At 42.3% G+C, this 22,694-nt stretch overlaps 2 protein-coding genes and 1 long non-coding RNA gene across 6 annotated transcripts in view; 2 read left to right on the top strand and 1 right to left on the bottom strand.

Moving 5' to 3' along the window:
* Positions 1-65: 65 nt before the first annotated feature.
* On the top strand, positions 66-11,143 carry LOC148396944 (calcitonin gene-related peptide 1-like). 4 transcript variants are annotated; one of them, XM_088378006.1, is made up of 5 exons: positions 66-177; positions 3,173-3,392; positions 6,581-6,677; positions 7,774-7,917; positions 8,642-9,945. In XM_088378006.1, the coding sequence occupies exons 3-5, from the start codon at positions 6,592-6,594 to the stop codon at positions 8,829-8,831; spliced, it is 420 nt and encodes a 139-aa protein (XP_088234132.1). In that variant the 5' UTR covers positions 66-177; positions 3,173-3,392; positions 6,581-6,591; the 3' UTR covers positions 8,832-9,945. The 4 variants fall into 4 exon arrangements, with proteins under 4 accessions (XP_088234132.1, XP_088234134.1, XP_088234133.1 ...); XM_088378008.1 differs by lacking the exons at positions 66-177; positions 3,173-3,392; positions 8,642-9,945 and adding exons at positions 5,245-5,372; positions 9,964-10,157; positions 10,387-11,143; XM_088378007.1 differs by lacking the exons at positions 66-177; positions 3,173-3,392; positions 8,642-9,945 and adding exons at positions 5,245-5,372; positions 9,961-10,157; positions 10,387-11,143.
* The window catches only part of LOC148396943 (uncharacterized), a 23,955-nt gene continuing 6,360 nt past the window's right edge, over positions 5,100-22,694 (bottom strand). Inside the window, exons 2-4 of the long non-coding RNA XR_015858953.1 lie at positions 9,931-10,127; positions 7,768-7,904; positions 5,100-5,301 (exon numbers count right to left, since the gene is read on the bottom strand). This is a non-coding gene — a long non-coding RNA (uncharacterized LOC148396943). The remainder of the gene's footprint in view (positions 5,302-7,767; positions 7,905-9,930; positions 10,128-22,694) is intronic.
* Positions 13,367-22,694, top strand: part of insc (INSC spindle orientation adaptor protein) — a 20,828-nt gene continuing 11,500 nt past the window's right edge. Inside the window, exons 1-2 of the mRNA XM_088377988.1 lie at positions 13,367-13,960; positions 22,015-22,106. Coding sequence (XP_088234114.1) covers positions 22,048-22,106 — 59 coding nt within the window. The 5' untranslated portion in view covers positions 13,367-13,960; positions 22,015-22,047. The remainder of the gene's footprint in view (positions 13,961-22,014; positions 22,107-22,694) is intronic.

The following is a 22,694-nucleotide window of genomic DNA, read 5'->3' as shown; positions in this document are numbered from 1 at the left end:
CAGCTCCGTGATTACACAAATTAATAGTGACCACAAGCGCAGTGGGCGGGACCGGACACTCCTCTCTGAGTCACAGCCTGGTTGCTGATGAAGTTTTTTTTTTCTTTTCAGTGACTGCGGTTGTATTTCAAATCAAATTTTAGCGTTTGTCTGATAAGCGGCCAACTGCAAAGTCACGTGAGTGTACACATTGACGTCACGCACTTAAACATACTGGACATGAGCCAGATGTGCAACAAGTGAAAAAACAGGAAATTTTGATGACTGTAAAATCAAATCTGAACGGCCAATTTAAAGTGTATTTTTACCGTATATTTTTTTCAAGACGGCACAGGCAATAAATATGTCTTGTAATTTGACGCATTACTGAGAAGAGTGTTAACAACCCAAGAAAACTTTAAAAAAAATTGCCAAGAATATAAAAGAAGAAAAATTGTGAGGAAAAAAATGTCTGCCTCAAATTAAGCTAAGCTAAGTCAAACAGTAACGAGGCCATGCAAGTGGAATATCAATTTGAATGTGAAAGGGTTAAAATCATCAAAATATTCTTTGTCATCAAAACTTAGTTAAATAAGGTTTCTCGATGCATATTGACATAAAGCTATGGCAAAAATCTTTTAACGCAACACCAATGTAGCCGTTAGCTTACCAGCTACGCGATGGACTTTGTTAGCGTCACGGCCCGAGAAGAAAGAGCATCGGAGCGAGTGAGGACAGAAAGGTCAGACGATCAATAGTCACAAAACTAAAGTCCACAAGAAGAAGCGTGCCAGATGAGCTCACTTCATGTTTGGATTTATGGTTATTAGAGGAGAGGCCTTTAGTTGTACAAGGGAGTTTTATAATAATCGTAAACAATCCGAGTGTTACATTGCAATCAATGTCAAAACGGGAACAAAGACAGGAACTAAGATTAGTATGCAGTAAAGAATAGCAAGTAAACCTGCCACAAATTAATTCTAGTGAACGTTTGAAGAGTCTATTGGACAGCCAAAAGAAGCTCCTATCCTTATGTCAACATAGTTCCTGGCCCAAAGCAGCCACAAGATGGTGCCAAAGCACTATTTTTCTATTAGAAAGGGCTTTGGTTACTCACAGATTTTTTCTTGAAATTTTATACTCAGTAATTGGCTGGAAAATTGACAAATTTGTTTGCTCTGAAACATCCAAGCCAAAGATACATTTTGACTAAGTAAGATAAGTTTGAAACTGATATTAAAGTGCGCTGGAATTGATTTTATTTTTACCGGGGTCTTAATCGTTTGAGATTTCCCCCCATTTGCATCAAAGCAGACAATTGCAAGCATACTGTAAGCGTAAAAATCGTCTCGGTGATCCGAGCAGAAAAAAAGAAAAGCGTCGAGCGGGAGATTTTGCCGCAGAGGAAGCGGAATGAAAGCATATTGTTGGGCGGAGGCCAGCCGTCATAAGCCCATAACGTTAAGTTTCTATAAATACTGCGGGATGCACGCCAAGTTGATCAGGCGTGATTGAAAGCCAAATGACTCCTCATGCCGCCGCGGCCAAGTTTCTCTTAAGATGCTTTTGGGGAGGAGCCGCTTGCTTTCACACAGTCTGACGCACTTTCATGCGGGATCCGCCGCGTCTTGAGAGGATTTGACGAATGCTCCGTTTGTCGGAAACCTCCTCAGAATACACAATAGCCTGAAAAAGAAGCACCAAGTGTGAGAAAGTGAAGCACACAGCGGACGTGCTCACTTCGTGCTTTCTTTTTCAGTCTGTTGAGTAAAGTAAATGACCGGTCCTTTTAAAACTCAGCATCCATCAGCGTGGCAGTTTGGGAAAGGACGTCGGATGTTGTGACTCATTAAAAAATAAATGATTAAAAAGGAGAGACACGCTTCCGGCGAATCGATGGCGAGACGCTAACGGATGAAGAACAGGAACACAGAGGAGACCCTTAGAAGCTCCATTCATCATGATTACACAAGAAGGAATGAAGTGGGCCGCCATTGTGCTTGCCAAGTCAACCGCATAAAATCTTAGAAGGATCCATCGTCCATTTCATCTGCATACGAATAGACTCGCCCTGCTGGTTGGGTGGTGGAAGTGCAGTCGGGAGAGGCCCGACTTCCGCCAAGCCCCAACGGGAATCCCAGATAATTGTAATGTGAATTTGACCAGTCCAGACTCTCTTGCTCATAGATCCAGAAAACCTTTTATAAAAAAAAAAAGTCAACAAACTCCCCCTGAAATCTGAAAAGCTCAGGAGAGCATTGCGCTACAAAAAAGCCCGAAGCGCAGGAGCTCCAACTGCCATTTAATCAGCTACGAGGCTCCTCGCTGGTGGCAAGCGTCTGATTAGATTTGAAGATGGAAAGACATTAGGTGGATAATGACTTAAGTGCTGGTTCTCCTTGGGAAGTGATTTATCCCAAGCGCCTCGGCTCGGGGCGACCGGGAGGTTTCGTCGCAAGTGCGGGCAACCATTCATAAATCACCACGTGCGCCGTGACCCCATCGACGGACGGACGGCCTCGCTACACGTGTGACGCTTTTTTTGTACTCGTAGCTTCTTCTCCGGCGGGGTTGTTCATCACGCCGCGGCACAAACACATTGACGTCTTCTCGTTTCTCCTGGCGCTTAAAATATCGAAAGTGCCGCCTTTGAATGTTTTTCCCCCCCTCGCCGAGAGTCAAAGACACATTTGTTAGTCTGCTCTGTGCCGATATCCAACACAAACTAGCTCGCGCTGGTCGTGACGCGTAGGTGGCCATATCAATCCGCCTATCTATCGTGAAAGCCAAAAGAAAAATAATGGCTACTTGCTGGAAATGATCGAATCTGCTTTCGGAAAATAAATATGAAACTGTGTCAACTACGGTAAGTTAAACATTGCTAATTAAAATCTTGCACTTGCAATTGCCTCGATATCACAAAGAATCTCAGCTGGGATTTGAAATTGTAGCCAATAACGTCACTGCAGACAAACTAATTGGAGCCCTCAGTCAAAATCAATAGGGTTCCGTCCCAAAACTTTTATTTATCAATCATCTGGAAAAGATGATAGTAGGAAGTCTGAAAACTTGGGCCACTGGAGTGTGTACTGGTGCGAGTGCGTTAATCGGCACAAGCGGGGGCTGCTGCTTTCAAAGGTTACGATATTGACTCTTGCTGCAAAGTTTTATTTTTTTCAAAATTTATTTACAGGAACTGAAGGGGAAGTCTGAAGGAGTCCGAATGACCCGCGTGGTTCCCGATGCCAATGACCGAAAGGACGACACCCACGCCGGAAAAATGACCAAGACCCAAACACAATTATCGGAATGTTTTTGATATATTGGATTATAAAAGTCATTTCTTCCCATTGTTTTGACTAAAAGATCTTTTAGTGAACGCAAAGAGACCCTCAAAGAAGTGGATTCAGAAGGTACGAACAGAAAGTTCACCGAGTGTGAGAAGCAAATTCAAGGTATCTGGAGATGATTTAGCACCTGACACGGGTGAGCCCGCTAAGCTCAATAGCACTAAAAGGCTCATCGTGTCTAATGGGGTTCCTCTATGACGCACGAGCCCCTTCCCTTTTCTGCTCCTCTGACATGTTCATTGGCTTGACAGTGCGGCGATGCCGACTCATGAAAAAGAATGGAGATGACTGTGTGTGTTGATATTTTAACAATGTGGAAGTTAACATTTTAACATATTGACGTTTTAGCTCACATTCAGCGTCGCTCCTAAAAGTTCTTGAATACTTTTTCGTTCAAAGATTGTAGTTAAAGTTTTAACAAACATGTTTTACATATACATTTGGCCCCCAAAATGTACGAAAAAACATTTTGGTGTAGTCATGTGTAGATTCAATTCGCAGTGAACCCCGACAAATAGCCCCACCTTCCAAAATGGTTTGTTAATAGATGCCACAAAATGGCTACAAAGTACAACTTTTGTCAAAATAACTTAAATTATTTATTATTATTCTCAAAATAACTTAACTGACTTTTGGGCAACATAATTTTGTTGTTACATTTCAACGTGACTCATTTTTTAATATTGTTTTGACTATTTTCTAATGAACTTTTTTTTAATTGTGTGATTTTAAACCTTTTTTTTTACTACTTTAGTATGGTTTGAACACTTGTTTTAAGTAACACACACACGCACGCGGTGGCTAATGAAAAGTTATCGAGATGACGGTGCATGACAAAGCGTTGTGTAATTGCTTTGGAGAAACAGGAGCCATCGATTCGAGGTTGGACAACTCGTTTGCTCAGCGCGTGGGCGGCGGCAGCCCGTCCACCCCGTCGTTGTTAGTGGCTCCAATCACTCCATTAGCTCAATAGACTTTGAAGCTTCGCTCTTGTTAGCACGCGCCACACTCGTGTTGGAAGCGGACATGGCGTGAGACCGCCAAAACACGCTAAGCAAATACGCGTGTGAGCGATGAGCGGAAGGAAAGCAGCAATGTTTCAACAGACATTTTAATACAATGTTTGAACCAAAACTTTTTGGTTCAATTATGACCTTGGAGTAGTGGTTTTGACCTTTGACCTTACTAATGAACATTCTTTTAAGACGCATTTTATTGTAGAGTTGTGTGGATTTCTATATATTTGTTACATGTTAAAGGAAAATAATGTTCACCAACACTTTTTTTTTTAAACATGTTCAAAATTTCAAATATTAATCAGAATGGCATGTTCAGAACTGTGGAGACGCATAGAACATATTATTGACATGGAAAAACATATATTTGACTTGACTTTCTCATTGAAAGAATTTAATGTTTGAAGAAACATTTTGGTTTTATAATTCTTTCAAACAAAAATGTTAATGTAATTTTGCGTTTTAACAAGTAGTTTTGCCTTGTTAATATTTTTTCTTAACATACATTGGCTCAACAGAAGTTGATTTCTCTCTTATGACGCAGCTCGTATTAGCTCATGAGATGCCGAAAACACGCTATGCCAAAGCCTGAGTCGTGACTCACATCATTGCACAAGTTTATGAATGAGCCTCAATGTGTAGTGTAACCCCGCACCAGTAGAGGGCCCCGCCCAAAAAAAAAAAAAGTGCAGGATGATTTAAACAATGCAACTTTGCCCATTTAATGAATGACATCAATGCAAATGAGGCACATTTTTGTGAATGGAGAGGCACTGGGAATGACGTCCGCGTGCCTCGCTGCCCTCCCATTGGTTGTCGACGGACCCGGCTCATCGCCCCATTGGCTGGGCCGCGGGATAATTAACCACCTCCACAGCCGATGCACAAACCCGGGTGGCGGGATATATAGGGGGCCGCTGCCTCACCGCTGCACGCAAAAACAGAGCTTGCAGCGCCTGATCCGGACCAAAAAAAAAATATCCCAGCATATTTGAGATTTATTAATTTTTGCTGCTTCTCGCCAAAGGTGAGTGTTGACTTTGTGCTGATACGTTTTGTGGTTATGATAGCAGTGGGGGCCAAAACTGAGGGAATGAAAAAGTCTGGGGATAACGGTCAGGCAGGTTTGTGTGCGTGTGTTTGTGTGTGAGGCAATGGCAGCTCATTACACTAATGCACTGGTTCCTCAGGGAAGCTTGGATGGAGTCACCACCTCTTCCTCCCTCTCTGTCATCCCCCTTCTCCTACTCCTCCTCCCTCTCTCTCTGTTAGTAGTTGAGCATGTTGTAACTGACATTTTAAACATTTTATCCTAGTTAGGTTTGAAGAAATTATTCAGAATTTTAGCATTGCTGGGCTTTAATTCATATATGACCATAGTTAAGGTTTCCCCATTTCTTTTAATTACTAATTTTTTGTGCAGTTAATTTTAGGGGACCGTTAAGAGTAGCATTTTAGCATAAGTGCAATATGCTATTTTTTTTAACATGTTTTAATGAAATTTTTTTTTTCATTTTTTTTGAACAGGCCCTAACAAAAATTTGATGATGGCTCACACATTTTAAACTAATATTTTAGCTTAGCTTAGTTGTAATTAATGCATGAAGAAACATTTATAGTAATTATATTTTAATGAGAATTTTTAAACTTATGTATAAAGTTAGTCATGCCTTTCGATAAAAAAAAAAAAAAAAAAAAAAAAAAAAATCAAGAAACATTTTTGCAGATACGTTAACAATTTTTAACTAATACTTAAATGCTGTTATGTTTTTAACTAACATTTTAACTGTGTTCTTGCAGTGCTGTTTTGCCCCTCAACTTTAACTAAAACTTTAGCATAGTTTTTCTTTACCGAACAGTTGTCTAAGTAAAAAACATTTTAACAAATAATTTATCAGTGTTTTTTGAAAAATATGTTAACTAATTTTAGCACTGTATGTTTTGTTTTCACTAATATTTCAGCCTAGTTACGTAGTATATTTCAACTAGAATGAACATTTTAACACACACTTGTTAGTTTTTTTTCATTCATTTAGATGGAGTCCCCCCTGACCCCCCCCCACCCCACTCTTCGTCCTCTTCATGCACACACGCACACACACAATCCTGCAGCCCACTGCCAGAACTGGCAGTACCTCCATCCTGGTGGGATGCTTTCAGAGATATTAAAGATTGTCCGGAAATAGCATTTTTGGGGTGTACGCTTAAAAGTATGAGTGTGTCTGTGTTGTGCAGGGGGGGGTACTATGGTCATGCTGAAGATCTCTGCGTTCCTCATCACATATGCCCTGGTCGTCTGCCAGATGTACTGCTCGCAAGCTGCCCCCGCCAGGTAAGAGTAACACGTCACCCGACATGACCCGTTTGTCGAAATGGTACAAGAATAAGAACAAGCGTGCATCGTGCGCCATAACGGAGCCGGTTGAAGGAGATGTCACTTTGCCGTCAAAGCTAATCCATTTAAAAAGTTGTCGCATCCCATTACGCTAATGTCATTTCCAGGCGGATTACGATAACGTAATAAAAACAAGGAAAGAGTGTTTAATGCAAGTGTACATGGTCATTTGGAATCTGGTGTTGTTGCCCGGAATCTCCATTAACACCCGATTTAAAGTAGTAGAAAGAAACACTGGAGGTAATATTTGAAAGAAAAAAAAAAAAATTATATCATTATTATTATTGCTATAATATATATATATTTTTTTTAGATTTACGAATGAATCATGTTGCATTAAGGTACTATTAGGAAAAATGTTTTTCCATTTTTTAAAACTATTTTTCATTAAAAATAAAAATGACTAATTTATGGAACATTTACAATAATATATAACATTTGGGGACAGCGCTTGTACTCGGGAGAGTGCAGCTGTACCTAATGTAGTGTCTATGCACGTCTATAGTTACACGAGGTCTGGCAAAAGCATCCGTATCAATATATCTAACGGCAGATGCACATTAAGACGCACGGGCACTTTGTGCAGATTGTTTTTTCTGCGTTGGCGGGCGGCCCTTCAAGGCCGACGTCATCCCCCTGCTAGCCGGTGACGTCCCCCCACTCCGGCACCGCGCCACCTTGACCCCGCCCCACCCACGCACGCATCACATCCATCCATCCATCCATTCCATTTGGCCAGGGACCACCTAAGCACACCTCGCATGTACCGCAATCATTTCAATCTCAGACCAACATTTGTTTTTAACTAACATTTTTTTAACTAGCACACTCTTGTGGTTGTTTTAACAAACATTTAACAAAGTTTTCATGGTAGTCTTAATGAACGTTTTCTAAAAAAATATATAACAAAATAAAATAAATATATATATATAAATAAATATTTTTTAACAATAATTTTTGCATCAATAATTTAAAAATTTATTTAGATTGGTCATTTTAATTATAATTTAATAACTTTGTTTGCTACCTGCAGACCGGCGTTGGAGTCCATGTCGGAGAGGGTGACGCTGACGGACTACGAGGCGCGGCGGCTACTCAACGCCATCGTCAAGGAGTTTGTGCAGATGACGGCCGAGGAGCTGGAGCAGCAGCAGCAGCAGGCGGCTGAGGGCAACAGGTACGCCCACGCTCAAATTATTATGATTATAATTAACATCAACAGAATCCTTTAAAATCCCGGGGAACTTTTTCAACACCCGAAAATTCCCATAAATTTGACATTCAAATTTCTGAATTCAACGCACACTTCCACATTTCTTGACCGAATCCAACCATTCCAACTTCAAGTTTCACTCCTGTAGTTATTCTTATGAGAGATTAGTGTCAGAGGTAATACCTCAAATTCAATCACACAAAACAAAGCAGTCATGAAGGCACTCCCGCATGAAGAACTTGCAATCAATTAGTAGAATTACTTTGAATGAAGTGCGCATGATAGTAGCCGGCATGAGAAGGAGAAGTTTTAAAAAAATAAATAAAAAGAGAAGTGGGGGCGAGTAGCATTAGATTTGCATGAAAGGACGGATGCGTGAGCATGATGCAAGGAAGTTTGCTAGCACGAGACAGATTGGCATGCCTGCGATGAACGTGCGAATGGAATGAAAGGGGAAAGTAAAAAAAAAAAAAAAATACAGTATGTATTGTCTAGAAAATGCATGGTTGGAGACAACCACAATGGAGCCCCACTGGAGCTCTCAAGAATTTTCAGAGAAATAAACTAAAATCCGAGAATTCCAGTGGGATCCGATGATTCTTCCTGCATGTTGTTGTTTTATTTCCTCCCGCCTGATCCCGCCCCTGTGCATGTGATCTGTATGCATTGTGTACCCCGATTCTGACAGCATGGCCCGGCCTCTAACCAAGCGCTGCTCCAACCTCAGCACCTGCGTACTGGGCAAACTCTCTCAGGAGCTGCACAAGTTGCAGACGTTCCCGCGCACCAACGTGGGAGCGGGAACGCCCGGCAAGAAGCGCGGCGCTCCCGATGGCGAGCGCTACGCCGGCTACGGCGAGACGTTTGACGCCGTCTAACCCCCCCCCTCCCCTTTTACGCCGTCATCCTCCCCCCTTGCTATGTCATTACCTCCCGGTCGTCCTCATTGGCCAGAGCATGTTGGCGCGACTTGCCTGACTGACGTGAAGAGAAAAGAAACAGGCGTCCATTTTGAGTCTTTGACGATAGGGCTGGGCGAATTGATGCGAATTGAGATTAGTTTGAAAAGAAGATTAATCATTATTATTTTATAGTGGGTTTTTTTAGCTTCTGTTGTCAACAGATTTAAAGTCACATTTTGTCAGTGGCAAACTGCTTATTTGGTACCAAGACCACGGAATAACCTACGAAACAGAAATGCAATATAACAGCAGGCAACTGTGCCAAGTACATCATCCGGAAGAGTTCAGAATCAATATTTATCTAATCACATGGCAATAACATAAAACTGACAAACTTGATAAGAAGAATTTTCTCGAGGAGGAAATAAATCAAAAATCGGATTATGGGGGAAGATTTATTTTAAGGCCATGTCGCCCAGCCCTAGGTCAGACAATCAGATGTTCTTTGCTGTTCACCACCAGAGACACCCCATGCACACACACACCTACTTTAATCAGCAGGTGCCGCCATGTTCCTTGTTGAATAAACATATTTTTCTACCAGAAAGCCTTAGCTGACTTTCATTTAGTGCGGTAAACTTTGACCCCGACAAACGAACGCTCATTTACTGTAAACGAATGCCTGAAATGAAAGAAAGAAAGACAGAAAGGGATATTTGATGGGATGGAAGGCCCAGCATGCTATACTAAGGTAAGAAATTCAAAACAAGACTACAAAAAAGGACACACAAACATCTATTTTTAGTATAATTGTATCTTTCTAAACTAAGATTTGAGCATAGCTATGTTAGAAGCCATATTTATGTGGTAATTAATAGTTTTGCAGTTATGTTTTAATTGATATTTTTTAAATCAATATCTCAGCATAATTACATTTTAATTATGTTCGCATGTTTTTTTAAATAATTATTAAAATTAACAGAGCTAAAATTCTAGCATAGTAACAGTATGTTTTTTAACAGTGCTAAAAACAAAACCAGGTATTTTGCATTAGGACAAAAGAGCAAAATCTTACCTTGTGAATTTTCTTTGGCTTCTCCCGAAGCAGCGTTACAGCACAGAAGCGAGCCTGCAATACAGCTACCTGCGTGACCCATCGCCTGGCCGACTTCCTCAGCCGGTCGGGGGGCATGGGCAACAGCAACTTTGTGCCCACCAACGTCGGTGCCAAAGCTTTCGGCCGGCGGAGGAGAAGCATCGCCATGTGAGCGCCTGGATAGGGAACAACAACAAGAAAATACGGTAAATGGACAATTCGGATAACGTACACGATAAAAAAATGTCAGGCAGGATGGGACAAAATTTTCAGAGCATAGCTAGCATTTTAGCAATGTTATATTTGAATGACATTCTAAATATTTTTTACTGTCATTATAAACTTTTTAAATTGTTATCATTTCAACATAATTTCTCACAGTGATGGAATTGTCAGTGAAAATTATTTAATTTACTTCTTTTGTGTTTCACACAGGTTGAAACATTGGGGAGTTAAAAAAGGGAGACAAACAACAAGAACAACAATGGAGCAGAAAATCAACAGTGAACTGGCCCTAATTTGCATACACTCACATCCCAAAAAGTTTCCATCTTGCTTTTGGCCCGCCCAAAAAAAAAGCACTTTCGTTTGTGTAAACTTCCCGTCTTTTATACATTCCTATCATCGGAAAAAAAAAAGTGCTCACCAAATTTTGGCACATCTTCTTTCTCCTCCTATCGTGTAGCATCATCCAGCCCCTTATCAGCCTACCCAGGACCGCCCCCCCCTTGAAAAAAACCCCAACAAAAAAAAAAATCCATCCCTCAACCCCCCCCCCCCAGTGGGCTGTTGTCTCGTGCCTTGATGTAGAACAATTTACATGATTGTACAGTTCTGTGAAGAATGGTGGTGATGATGATGAATATTGTCAACAATATTGTTGGAAAAAAAATAAGTTTGAGCAAGATTAAAATGTATTTTAGATACACTTGGGTTTGGGGTACTTGTGTTGTTCTTTGCAGGTTTTTAAGAGGGGGGGGGCCCATTGACCACATGATTATATTTGTATATATTCTAAACATTGTCGACAAAGGATCCAATAATAGCATTAGAAGTGATGTGTATGTGTGCGTGTGTGTGTGATGTATGGTTGGACACAAAACGACGCACGCACACGCACACACGCGAATTATGGGCAAAATAATAAGTGCATGGGTAATTGCTGAATAAAAAAAGGCAGTGCAACCTGCAATCAGACTTGTTCTTTTTGCCACTTCAGAATACAGAAATGTACTTGATCATCTTAACAGTCATCAATATACAGGGAAGAGCAAACTTTTGAAACTGAGAGCCGCCAGTCAGATACACACTTCGGAAATCAATTTGTTTTTTGATATGACAATAAAACAATACACAACAATCGTCTCAAAGACGATCGTAATGGATTTTTCACAGTGATAATCAGAAATAGTTTTAACAAGGTAGGAAATAGATAAATGTAATAAATCTCTGCACTTTTTTAAATGATCACAACATTCCTAGGAAATCACAATGTAGCATCACTGATGTTTATGACGTGCTTTTAACAATTTAGGGGCAACTATTCTTTAAGTAAAATTGTAAGATTTTGTTTTAATTTAGAAATTTCCTACAAGTTAAAACTTTCTGCCATGAATAGAGGTTAGTCAAGGTACTACAAAAAAAAAATCATGGACGTTCATGCAGTGATAGACATCTCATTTGCAACACACACTAAACATTCAACAATTTTTTTCCTCATCATGTAGCTTTCTATCAAATTTATCACCAAAAATCAGTGTTTTGTTTCATTTTGGGTATTCAAAATCAATCGCATAGTTGTTTCGGATGGAAAACGCCATGCTGGGCGTCAACCAAGCAGACAAATCGGGTGGGGTTGTCTGCAAGGGTGTTTGCGCACTGAGCGTCATAACGAGCTCATTCAATAAGGGTGAAATTGCAAAACAGGATATAGTTGATCCTATTTGGGAGCACGGATGAGCGGCGAAGTGTGTGCCCGAGCGAGGGCAGGAAATTTGTCGCCATCGCTTCCGAAACCCGGAGCGTGAGGATGTTATTTTGTAACGGGCGGAAAATATTTAATAATGACGGCCTTGGGGAGGTACGCTCGCTAATTGAAATGATATGGATGATTAATAGGTGAAGCCAAGCTAGCGGTGAACATGAGGAGGGGGTTCGCTCGAAGCCCCCTTTCTCCCCGTCTCGACGTCCAGCTGGAGAAGAGCCACAACCACATTGGGGATCCGCACGGAAACTTTTCCTGGACGACAGGCGGAGGACAATTATGTACATCTGATCTCTACGTTTGGGTACTTTGTGGGGACGGGTGTGGGGGGGGGTTAACTGGAAGGAAGCTTGGTGGGTCATTCCTTCGGTTTTGGAGCTCCTGTCCCAGTCGTGACGTAACAAGGCCGCAATGGCGCTGATAATGGTACGCAGATGCACTACAAGGGGGTCCTTCACATGGAAATCAAGTTTATGTAGGAGAAATCAACCCCCCCCCCACCTCGAACCGAGTCCAAAAGTGTGGACGACCCCAGTCTCATTCCCAGAATCCAACACCACAAAAACCATTTCCAAACCAGAGGCGTTTTGGAAGTTGCGTGCTTCTCTACTACTTCTGCAAATTCACTTACCCCCCCCCCCTTAAAAAGCAGCTTGCAATGAGCCGTAATTGACTTTAGTGCTTGACTTAAAATACAAAGACCCAAGACATAAATTGTCATAGGAGACAGTATGATGAAGGAATGATACGATTCATGATACGATGCGGTTCGTATCAGTCAACCCGGATCATGCTAGCATTCCCATCAGCTAGCTACTTAAATACCATGTTACACGTTTTCATCAGTTTGTCGTTCGAAATTCCGATTTTGGCACGACACTGGAATTAGAATGCGCAGTCTAAGTCAAGAGTTGCGATTGCATAGCTCCAATGTTCTTACGTCGCTCGATAGCGGCGTAGCTTTTAGCGCTGTACTTCGATCCAAATCCGATAAAAGTCCAGCAGCAATTCTTCTGTAAATATTTGATAGTTTCTTCCGTGATACTCAACGTATTCTTGAAATTCGGAATTTGTCACATAATTGAAATTTGCTGGTATACCTAGGACTCTAATTCTTCCGATAAAATCTGCCAATACTTTCCAGTTCCATTCACCAGGAAATGAGGTAAAACCCGAGCGGATATTAGCTATTTACGTTAACATTTACGCTAACATTTATGGACTCGACAGTAGGTGCGAGTATGTGGCCACGCAATTGTTCAGTCACGACGTCAGCTAATTCAAAGCAGCTGACTACCGTTTACACTTGAACTTTCCTTCGCCGTTTGAAAAGCCCCCCGTGCCTCCCCGCTTTTTCCACACGGGTGTCACTTCCAAGCGTGAAAGCAGACACCGGTGGGACAAGTCAAGGCGGTCCAGGTCCAGAAACAACAAAGACTCTGACCCCACGCCCCCCCCCCCCCGCTCGTCTGCGTGCGATGCTTCCCCAGGAAGGTAAACAAGCTTTTCGCTTGGTCCGAAATGGGATTTCATTCTGCTGCTGTAGCACTTTTTCCTCCATCTTTTGCAGCCCCTCCTTTGAGTACTTCTCCTCCCCTTTGCCCACACATCTGGAAGCCAGCTCCTCATTTATTTATGTTTTCCCCCCCCCCTTCTTTCTCTAGAGTCTTACTTTTCCCCCCCAAAAAAGTTCTTTACCTTGTCGTGCAATTACATCTCACTATGCAATTACACTGAGACTTTCTCCCGCCCCTTCAATCTGGAGCAGTGGCGGTGCTCACATGGCAGTAGACGGAAATAGAATAGCTTCATGTCTGTTTGGACCGTGGCCCGGCACAAACTATTCTCCGCCACTTGACTGACAGTAGGATGTGGGCCAGTCTGCGCAGAGCTTTACTCCGGCAAGGCCACATAACGCGGCTCGGGGACGGGCAAAACTGAAGAAGACAGAAGAAGAACCGAAGTGGCGTCGCTATGAATCCCGGCGGGAACACTTAACCTTTTTAGAGCACGGAGCCGGCCGGGGTGAGTTCAACGAAAAGTTCACTCTCGAGCATGTCTGGAAGCGGCGACTTTTGCAGACTGTAAACATAATACAGATGTTAGCGCGTGTGTCTTATGTCTGACTGGAGCTTTGAGGAAGACTTTTTCAAACTTTTGAAGGAAATTTTGATCTAATTTTACACAAATTGTTCAAATTGTGTTTTTACTTTTTACTAATAACTTGTTTTTAGAATTGTCTGATCAAACATGCTACTTTTGTTTGACTTAAAACATTAACTGTAAGTTGCTTTTATTGATTTATTCTTAAAAAATCATTCAAGGAGGTATACCGTAATCTGCACGGTGGCCTAGTGGAGTGTCTCCCGACCTTTATCGAGACAAGGTACATAATTTACATTGAAAAAACATCTCATGGCACACTACAAAACAAAATAAAAAAGTAGATATTGTGAGGTAATGATGATCTTGTGTCACTTTACTCAAATATATTAACTTATTTGAACACAAATTAATAAACGGAATTGAAGATTTTAGATAATTTTCCAACCAATTAAGTGAAGTTGGATAATTTCTCCTTTCTCACACGGGGAATCCATAAATCTTTTATCTGCCAACTTTTTAAAATTGGGCTGGGTGTGAGCCCTTGAGAATTTCGCCAAATTGTGTTGCCAAAATTGGTTAAATTAGGAAGATATATGCGACTTCTGGCAAGGACTATCTATTTGCAGTCTGGATGCAAAGAGGTGAGTCACAGAGACTTCAGGAGTGTCCAATGACATCACAAAAAGATGTTTGATTTGTGGCTCGTTGCTTTTTTTAAAAAGTAGTTGCTGGCAGGGGGGAGAGGATGTTCCCACAAAGTCATTAAGTTGACAAAACTGAGTAGTCCTGGCTTTGTCACGACGCCTTAGCTGTATTTCTGGTTGCCATGGTAACAAAAGTTGTACTCAGCATTTGCTTGTGACAGAACCACAAAAAGTATTGTTACTGCTTTCACTTTAGTCGCGTTTTCGTTGTACATTGGCGCTTATAAAGCTAACCACTGGAAAAAAAAAAAAAGTCCAAGACAGTTTTTCAAGGGTGCCAATTTTCAATTTGTCTGGCCCCTTTCATGACATCACCAGTGTACATGATTGCCATTTTCTTCTATCATGGCTAACACCAAAATGATAGCTCAGCGCACAGGACACGTTTCCAACTTTTAATAAGACTGCCGAACAGCGCAAAAAAAGGAGGGGGTGGAAATTTTGGCTAATTTGGCTCAGCTCATCCATGTCATCATCCTGAGCCAATCACAGAGCAGATTGTTCATTGGAGGTTCCTGAACTTTGATGACAATTAAACAAAGCAAATGTCTGATTAGCCAACGTACATTTAGGGCGTGCGATTTGAACTCCAGGGCAACTTCGATCTGGCGTTGGGTCTGCGAGTCTGGCTGCTGTCTTTTAAACCTTTGATCTCGACAGATGACATTTGTACCCCCACTGGTGTCCAAACAGAGCCTCGGAAGATTTATTACCGTGATCACAGAAAGTCGGTTCAACTGAAGTACTGTCATGACAATTGATGTGGGATAGCACAGGCTGGATTTACACTGCACGGCTTAAGTGAACCAGTTTTGATAAGTAGCACTTGAAATAGTACCTACAAAAAAAATTATAGTTATACCATTGATCTGGAGTTAGGCACAGTGTAAATCCATCCTAAATCGACTGTAGCCATGACGGGATTTAATCCGTGAGCAAAAAATACGGACCTACGTATTCTTGGCGCGTATGTCACAAAACGGGGCTTCACCGTGGGCGACGTCGGACTCAGCGTTGGACTCAATTAGGAGAGTGCTGGTATAAATTTTTGCGTAGGTGTCTCCGATATGGCAGCCGGCGCGGCTCTCCAAGGCCGCCGAGCGAATCAATGTCCGACCCGCTTGAATTAGAACGGCGGCTCCGAGCTCCTCCGTAGAGTGACCTGCTTTTTCTTTCTGCTTTTTTTACCTCTACAGCTTGACCTTACTTCTGTCTATAAGTTAATTGGACTGAAATCTACCGAGGTTGCGCTTGTCGCTCGATAGACGCCGACGGACGCCTCGTGACTATTTTGGCGAGATGAGTCAGGGTGTATTTAAAAAAGTAATACAATTAGTTTGAAGTAGAAAGCATGGATTCTTTGTGATATTTACTCCCGTTGACCCCCATGTGGTTCCCATTTGGCGGCTTGTTGAAGATGCTGCCGGGAAACGCCCCACATGAAACCTCCTTGAAGTGGTGCCTGTGTTGCTGGCCCGGTGGATCGTCCCTCCCATGTTTCCCTGTTTTAGCCGTTTTGCCTAAACGCTCCCACGCGGGGGAACGGCCCACCTAGTTCAACCCCGCCGTCTAATGCCAAACAGCTGCGAAGTTGCCTCGTGAGCATTAAGCGACACCACGATCGGGATGAAATTGAGCCTTTGCCACCCCTTCCCTGATCAATGTCAGCAAAAGTCCTTCTAAGATTATCACGGGCCATCAACTGGTGTGGGGTCTGTTAAAAAAAAAAAAAAATGTTGGCAGCCGACTTTCACTCATCCATGAATGCGTGTGGCGTGGGTGTTAATGGATGCTCAGCCTGCCTATAAATTACACGTATGGAAGCGTGTTTGTAGACGGGGTCCCGGTGACATGTAATGCTGTGGCCATTTGCGAGACACTCCGTCTTGCTTGAAGTAGTCGTGCGACATAAATGCGAGTGAGGTTATCCGGGAGCTTGATTGAGAAGCGAGAATGATGGCGAGGATGGATGGAAAATGCGACAAAAGCCTATTGGGTACTTTTGTCGCATTTTTAGCCATCTCAGACAAAAGCTCAAGATGGCAGATTGATTGACTTAATTACAAAATTGGGTTGCGTTAGGAACAGAAATGTGTCCTGTACTGGTAAAAAACATATCTCAAAACATGATGTCCACTCACGCACATGATCTTTGCCAAAGAGAACAAACCGCAGTCCATCTGGGAAAGTCGAACTTCGAAATGAGAAAATTACCAAGGGGCTTGCTTAACGATAAAATTCGGCTGCAGTGATTTAGTTTTGGGCGGAAGATTGTGGCTTCTTCAGAACAATAAAGATCATAAAGAGGCACCCGAAGCATACTTGAAAAAGTTAAATGGTTGCTTTTATCATAATAGAACTGCTCAACAGGCTTTACTTGCTCCACGTCCAACTTGGAGGCTCCAGACAGGTTACTCTCGAGTTTACGACTCAAAAAACTTTTGGCAAGGTTTTAAAGACGAGCGTGGAGCAGCATTAATATTGTTTTTACATGACATATTTTATTGCTGCAGCCGCTCTCTGTGTGCACGGGAACTGCCAGTGGTTTCCCAGCTCAGAAACAAAGACGAAAAAAATATGCGGACAAAAAAATAAAAAAGCCAAAAGTGGCTGTTCAGACAAACATATTAAAATAAAAGCAAATATTTTGCAATCCAGCAGTTTTCTCATCCCTAACTCCGTTATGAAGTCACAGTTTCTTTGCGGAACTCTCCCAATGACACGGGAAGCGATAATACCTTAAAAGGAGGTTGAAAAATGCGCTGAAAAGGAAATTAACATCCAAAATCAATTGACATCTTTCTTTGACAAAGCCTTGTACATGATGAAACTTTGAAAGTTTGTCAAATTGGAAAAAAAATCCAATCAAGACTGGTATAGAGATGAATGGGACCAAGTACAAATCTGATGACTAAGCACATATTTTCAGCAAGTAGCGATCTTCCAAAAGAGTGAATACTGATTGGATTGTGAATGATAGCTAGAGTTAACAGGACCCACAAACCAAACCTCAAATTCTAAGGATCTAAACTTTGACCAATCAATTGAGAATGTTGAGGTGAACAAGGAATAGGTGTGACCATCTCTACGACAAAACCGATTGGCTGGTCGACTTTAGCTCTCGCCATCACCGCATGCCAGACGTGGTTGAAAATCAACACGTCTCAAAGTTGAACGCTGACGAAGATCTGCTAAGGTCACAACAAAGCTTCTATTATCCGAAAGAAATGAAGGAAGCCGGAAGGTATTTCGGTTGGCCCGTGTCAAGTGTTAAATTGCTGTTTTTGCAACCGCAAAAGTTCTGGTTGAGCTAAAGAAAGCAACGATGGCTCAATCTTCAACAAATATCTTTCTTACGCTACGTTTGTCTTATATTTTCAAGAATGCTCTGACTTGGGAGTCATCATCGCGGCTTGAATCCTGGCAGTAAAAAAAAACCCCGACTCCGAATAAGCTTCGCTGGCAACTGTGTGAGGTGTGTCTAATGCGCCACTGCTGTTTTTAGATTGTCGGTTGCTCAGCAAAAACTGAGGTAATCTTTCTGGTTTTGACAAGCGTCCAGTCGTTTCAACCCGAAATGCATCGCAGATATGTTTATATCTCCTCTAACCTCTATGTTGAGGTTTCTCAACAGATGTTTCAAACACTGAGACTACTTTTAGCGCTTTGCCACGTTTAGCTCGGTTTCCCATCGAGTTTGCTGAAGTTAAATTTAAAAATAATACTCAACAGACATCTTGACGATAAAACTCTGTGAGCGTAAACACTTTTGCAGCCTGCTGAGTGTAAAGTGCCGCGGGTTGATGACAAGGGCTGTTAGCAACATGTGCGACCACTCGCTACGGCTGATTACAACTGCTGCATTTAGGCGGCCGGGCCGTTGTGCTAGCGTCCAATTTGGTCCGGATGACTCTCCCCTAATAGCCGTGTGTGTTGCCGCCTCTCCGAAGGCCTCATTCATTATTAAGCAGCTCCCGATGGCTCGCCGGCGGTCGCTTCTCCGGTGTCACGTACCCATAGTGATCCCGTTCCCCGCACCCAATCCGGTTCCCAGAAGTTCCTCGCTCCTATTAGAAAGTCTTCGCCGCCTCATCTGTTCATTTTTTCTAGTTTGTTTGAATATTTTCTTAGCGGATCAGCTAGAATGCATTTGGATATTTCACTGGTCATGTCTCAGGAGGTATGGTACCGCTTTGTTTTTAATTAGGATGATTGAATTTGAAGCAATGAAAAGACTTGAGTAGGCGTGCGTCGCTAATGTTAGCTACTGGTGTTAACACCGAGTACTCTGTAGAGATCAAAACCGAGCATTATCTTTTTTGAAGAAGGTAAATTTCGAATGGATCTCCTTAGGCAGCATTGTGGACGAGCGGCATACAGTTTGAAGTTCAGGGTTCGATTCTCTGCTACACTTTAATGATGATTAGCATTCCCGGAGTCACTCCACAATATTGTGTACAGCTAGTTCATTGATGTGTTGCTTCAATTAGCCTCACAATCATACGTTTAGTAAATCCTTCTTTCATCCTGATTAGTGTTCCAGTATATTCTGATGTGAACACCCCACAATGTTGTGTATTAAATTCTTTTTGCAGGGACTTATTAGTTCCTTCTCGTTAGCCACAAATCATAGGGAGATAGCATCTTTGCTGATGATTAGTGTGCCATTTGACTGTAAGGCATGACCGCTCCACGATGTTGTGTGTGTGTGATTAATTTGCCATTCATGGATTGGCTGCATTTCTCTATTATTATCATTTTTTTCCCCTCCATATTATCATTACAATGCTGCCAGGGGAAGGAATGCGGTTCGACGAGAATAGAATGGCAAGGCCTTACAAGGCCATGTGGTTGTGTCTCCAGCTTGGACTTGAAAAGGTTTCTGTCTCAGAGACCAATAAAAACGTATTAGACAGAACCAGAACAAGACCAAAAGCAGCCCATCCAGAGCTGAATAGCTTCTGTACGATCTGATGTCACGTTTGGGAAACAAGTCTGCTTATGTTGTCTATTTAGGTATCAAGGTTGAGATACTGGATACTATTACCAATTGATTAAATGCTCGCCACAATGCTAACCATATTGTAATGCAGTAAACGACATGAATTATGTTAAATACGGAAAAGGGCACCACCCGCACTTATTTGTCAGCATCGTCCTCGTTTAGAGGCTTCCCCTGTCACGCCAGTCTGACACATGTCAACCGTTCGCCGTTGATTTTCCACCATTAGGTTGCAGGAGGCGGACGGGGCGTGTTGTTAATGGCAAGATTTATGTCGCTGCATCGCTCAAAGTGAAATGACGGCTTCCCTGCCAAACTGGGTAATTAGCGGGGAATCGGGATACATATACATTTTTAACATTAAGTCTTGGGTGGATTTCTCCAACCCACTTTCAATTTTGTTGCCGTTTATACACGACAGTGACCAGGTCCAAATATTGGCTTTTGCAGTTCATGCGATAGGGAGCTCCATGTCAATGTAATCAGTGGAATGCAGAGTATTTAGAGTCCTTCAGATAAAGGACCAAGTGGACTGTAAACAGTCCATGCAAAAATGCAATTTGTTTGTGTCAGGAAAGCAGTAAAAGCAGGACAGTCTGAAAGAGTTGAATATTAAAAATGGCCTCCACCCTGTTCTTCTTTCAGGGCATAGGCTTCATTTGAGGCAAGACTGTGATTAGTTTTAAATCTTCATGTCAGTCAGTGGTTTGTCACAGAGTCTGCGAAGAGTCGTTCAAGCTCACCACAGAGCTGACATGAAAGCAACTGAGCATTTATTTTTATGCAGTGACTGCTTGATCGTGACTAAGAGAGACTGTGAGCTCCCTCCACAGTGTAAATTCTACTTTTTGAGCTTTCTTTGCCACTTGACTTGGTTGTATTTGAAAACAAACAAAAAATGGTGAAAGGCGGAAGCAGAACACCATGTAGTGTTCCTAATCTAACGATAACGCACGAGGAAAATATTGATCGATAAAATTTGTTTAAATTTTTACACTGGCCATTTTGGGTCTCACTTCTCAGTTTGGGAAAATAACTTCCTTGATGGACGTTTACACGATTACTTAGCTTTCATAGTAAAAAAAAAAATTGCATGCAAGTGCGAGAGTCGTTACGGAAGGTACGCATGCAACGAGAGCTTCCAGCTTTAGCCGCCATGCGACATGAAGCCAAAACAAAAGTGTCCTTTGTTTGGTCCACTTTACCGCCGACACTGCAGCCCACCGGTGGCGGAAACCCGCAGGAAAGGGTAGCTCGCGTTTCAATGCCGGACATGAAAAGAAATGTCTTTGGTAGTATGGAAATTAGCTAGTGAGCTCTCTCTTCTTTGAAAGAAAATCCACAGTTGTGTAACATTTGCGGTTTTGGTGACATGCTGGGACGTTCAACAAGCCACCGGCTTTGCCTTCACGCAGTTCTGGGTATGCTCTATTTAAAACAAACACTAAGGGCTCTATTTTTGTAGAGAGCGCACGTGCGCTTGGCATAAAAACCGGTGCATCTTGCTCTAAGAGCAGGTCTAAGTTGTGGCGCAGGTGGTGTAACGGGATCTAGGAGATCTGGGTATTGTGTGCTCTACTGACATGAGTGGCGTATTCATCGTATTTCATAAATTTGACAACAGCATCTGATCATCATCGTAATCAATTCATTGTATTTCTTCTGTATGGTGCCCAGCGATTCCGTTTCAGCTCCCAGCAGTTCCCACAAAGTCTGACGTATACAACGTGTCGTTGTGCGTGAGTGGGACACATTGTCACTTCTTACTAACTATCGGTTTGTAATTAAACTCCACAGTAAACACAAAATGAGTAGTTGCCCTGCACGATATAATTAACTAAAAAGGATTAGAGATCAGCTCTCCGGAAGGCGGCAGCAACGAGGTTGGGAGGGGGGCAGAGTGCATCCATGGCATCTCCTGCTCGAAAATGGACTAATCCAAATGGGATTCATCAATAAAAAAAAACGGGTGGAATAAAGTTGCGGCACTTAAGGCTCAAAGTAGTGCTGAGAGAGAAAGAGCGAGAGAGAGGCCCTGGCTGGCAGCCAGCCAATAAATTAGAAGATAAGAAATATGATTCCACTGGCGCACCACAGCAGCCTCGCAGCGACTCCTAACAGAGAGTTTCATTCATAATTAAATTAGTTGTAGCCAAAGAAAGGCTAGACAAGAATGGGACACTCTGTAGCGAATCAATAAGAAGACATTCAAGTGGATGAGCCACTTGTTTCTATTCCTAATTAAATATGTTTCCTTCGTGTTCCAGGTGATTATCTGAAGCGGAAAGGTGGACGAAAGAATGGCAACTCCGCAGTGCAGCTCCAGGCAGAGCAGCTCGCTGTCTTCTTCTCCCAGCAGGCAAGTAGGAAGGGTGAAAGGAAGGCCTCACGGACACTTGGGGCTTGGCAGTGGATCTTTATTGTAAAAACGTCCAGTGGCCAAAGCTACCACAAGAGTGGCTGATGCAATACGAAGCCCCATTTCTATCATACAGTAAAGAGCGATTCCAAAATGGAAATGAATACATCAAGCTCCAGTATAAATGATAGTCCCACCAGGGCTAGCAATTCGGGTTACCATCAAACCCATTTGGAAGAACTCTGTAGTCCAACATAAACCAAGGATGTTTCCTTAAAAGACTACATCGGAGTATACGGACAAACACTGGACGGTCGTCGAAAACAAACACCAGATTGACAATAACAGTAATAGGTGCTATAGTGTAAAATAACACCAGCCCACTTTGGTCCCCTTTGGCCCCTTATAATGTAGTAGATTTGAGGTATGTGGTTTTGCGCCATACCGAGAGTAAGAATGGTCAAAATATTGTTTTGAGCAGCTTGGATTTTGACAAATTCCGGAAAGTCAGGATGGAATTTTTGGGCAGTGTATATTTTAGGTGCCACCAAAAGTTAACATGTTGCCGAACACCGAACCCAACACATC

Source organism: Syngnathus floridae, chromosome 6 (genome assembly GCF_059516105.1).
Source record: "Syngnathus floridae isolate MCC-2025c chromosome 6, RoL_Sflo_1.0, whole genome shotgun sequence".
In the NCBI taxonomy this organism is placed as follows: domain Eukaryota; kingdom Metazoa; phylum Chordata; class Actinopteri; order Syngnathiformes; family Syngnathidae; genus Syngnathus; species Syngnathus floridae.
This window is presented reverse-complemented; position numbering and strand designations above follow the sequence as displayed.

Coding starts and splice junctions, on each gene's coding strand:
- LOC148396944 (XM_088378006.1), top strand. CDS start 6,592: ATGGTCATGCTGAAGATCTCTGCGTTCCTCATCACATATGCCCTGGTC. Junction 6,678..7,773: donor TCGCAAGCTGCCCCCGCCAG/GTAAGAGTAACA, acceptor TGCTACCTGCAG/ACCGGCGTTGGAGTCCATGT. Junction 7,918..8,641: donor CAGGCGGCTGAGGGCAACAG/GTACGCCCACGC, acceptor CGATTCTGACAG/CATGGCCCGGCCTCTAACCA.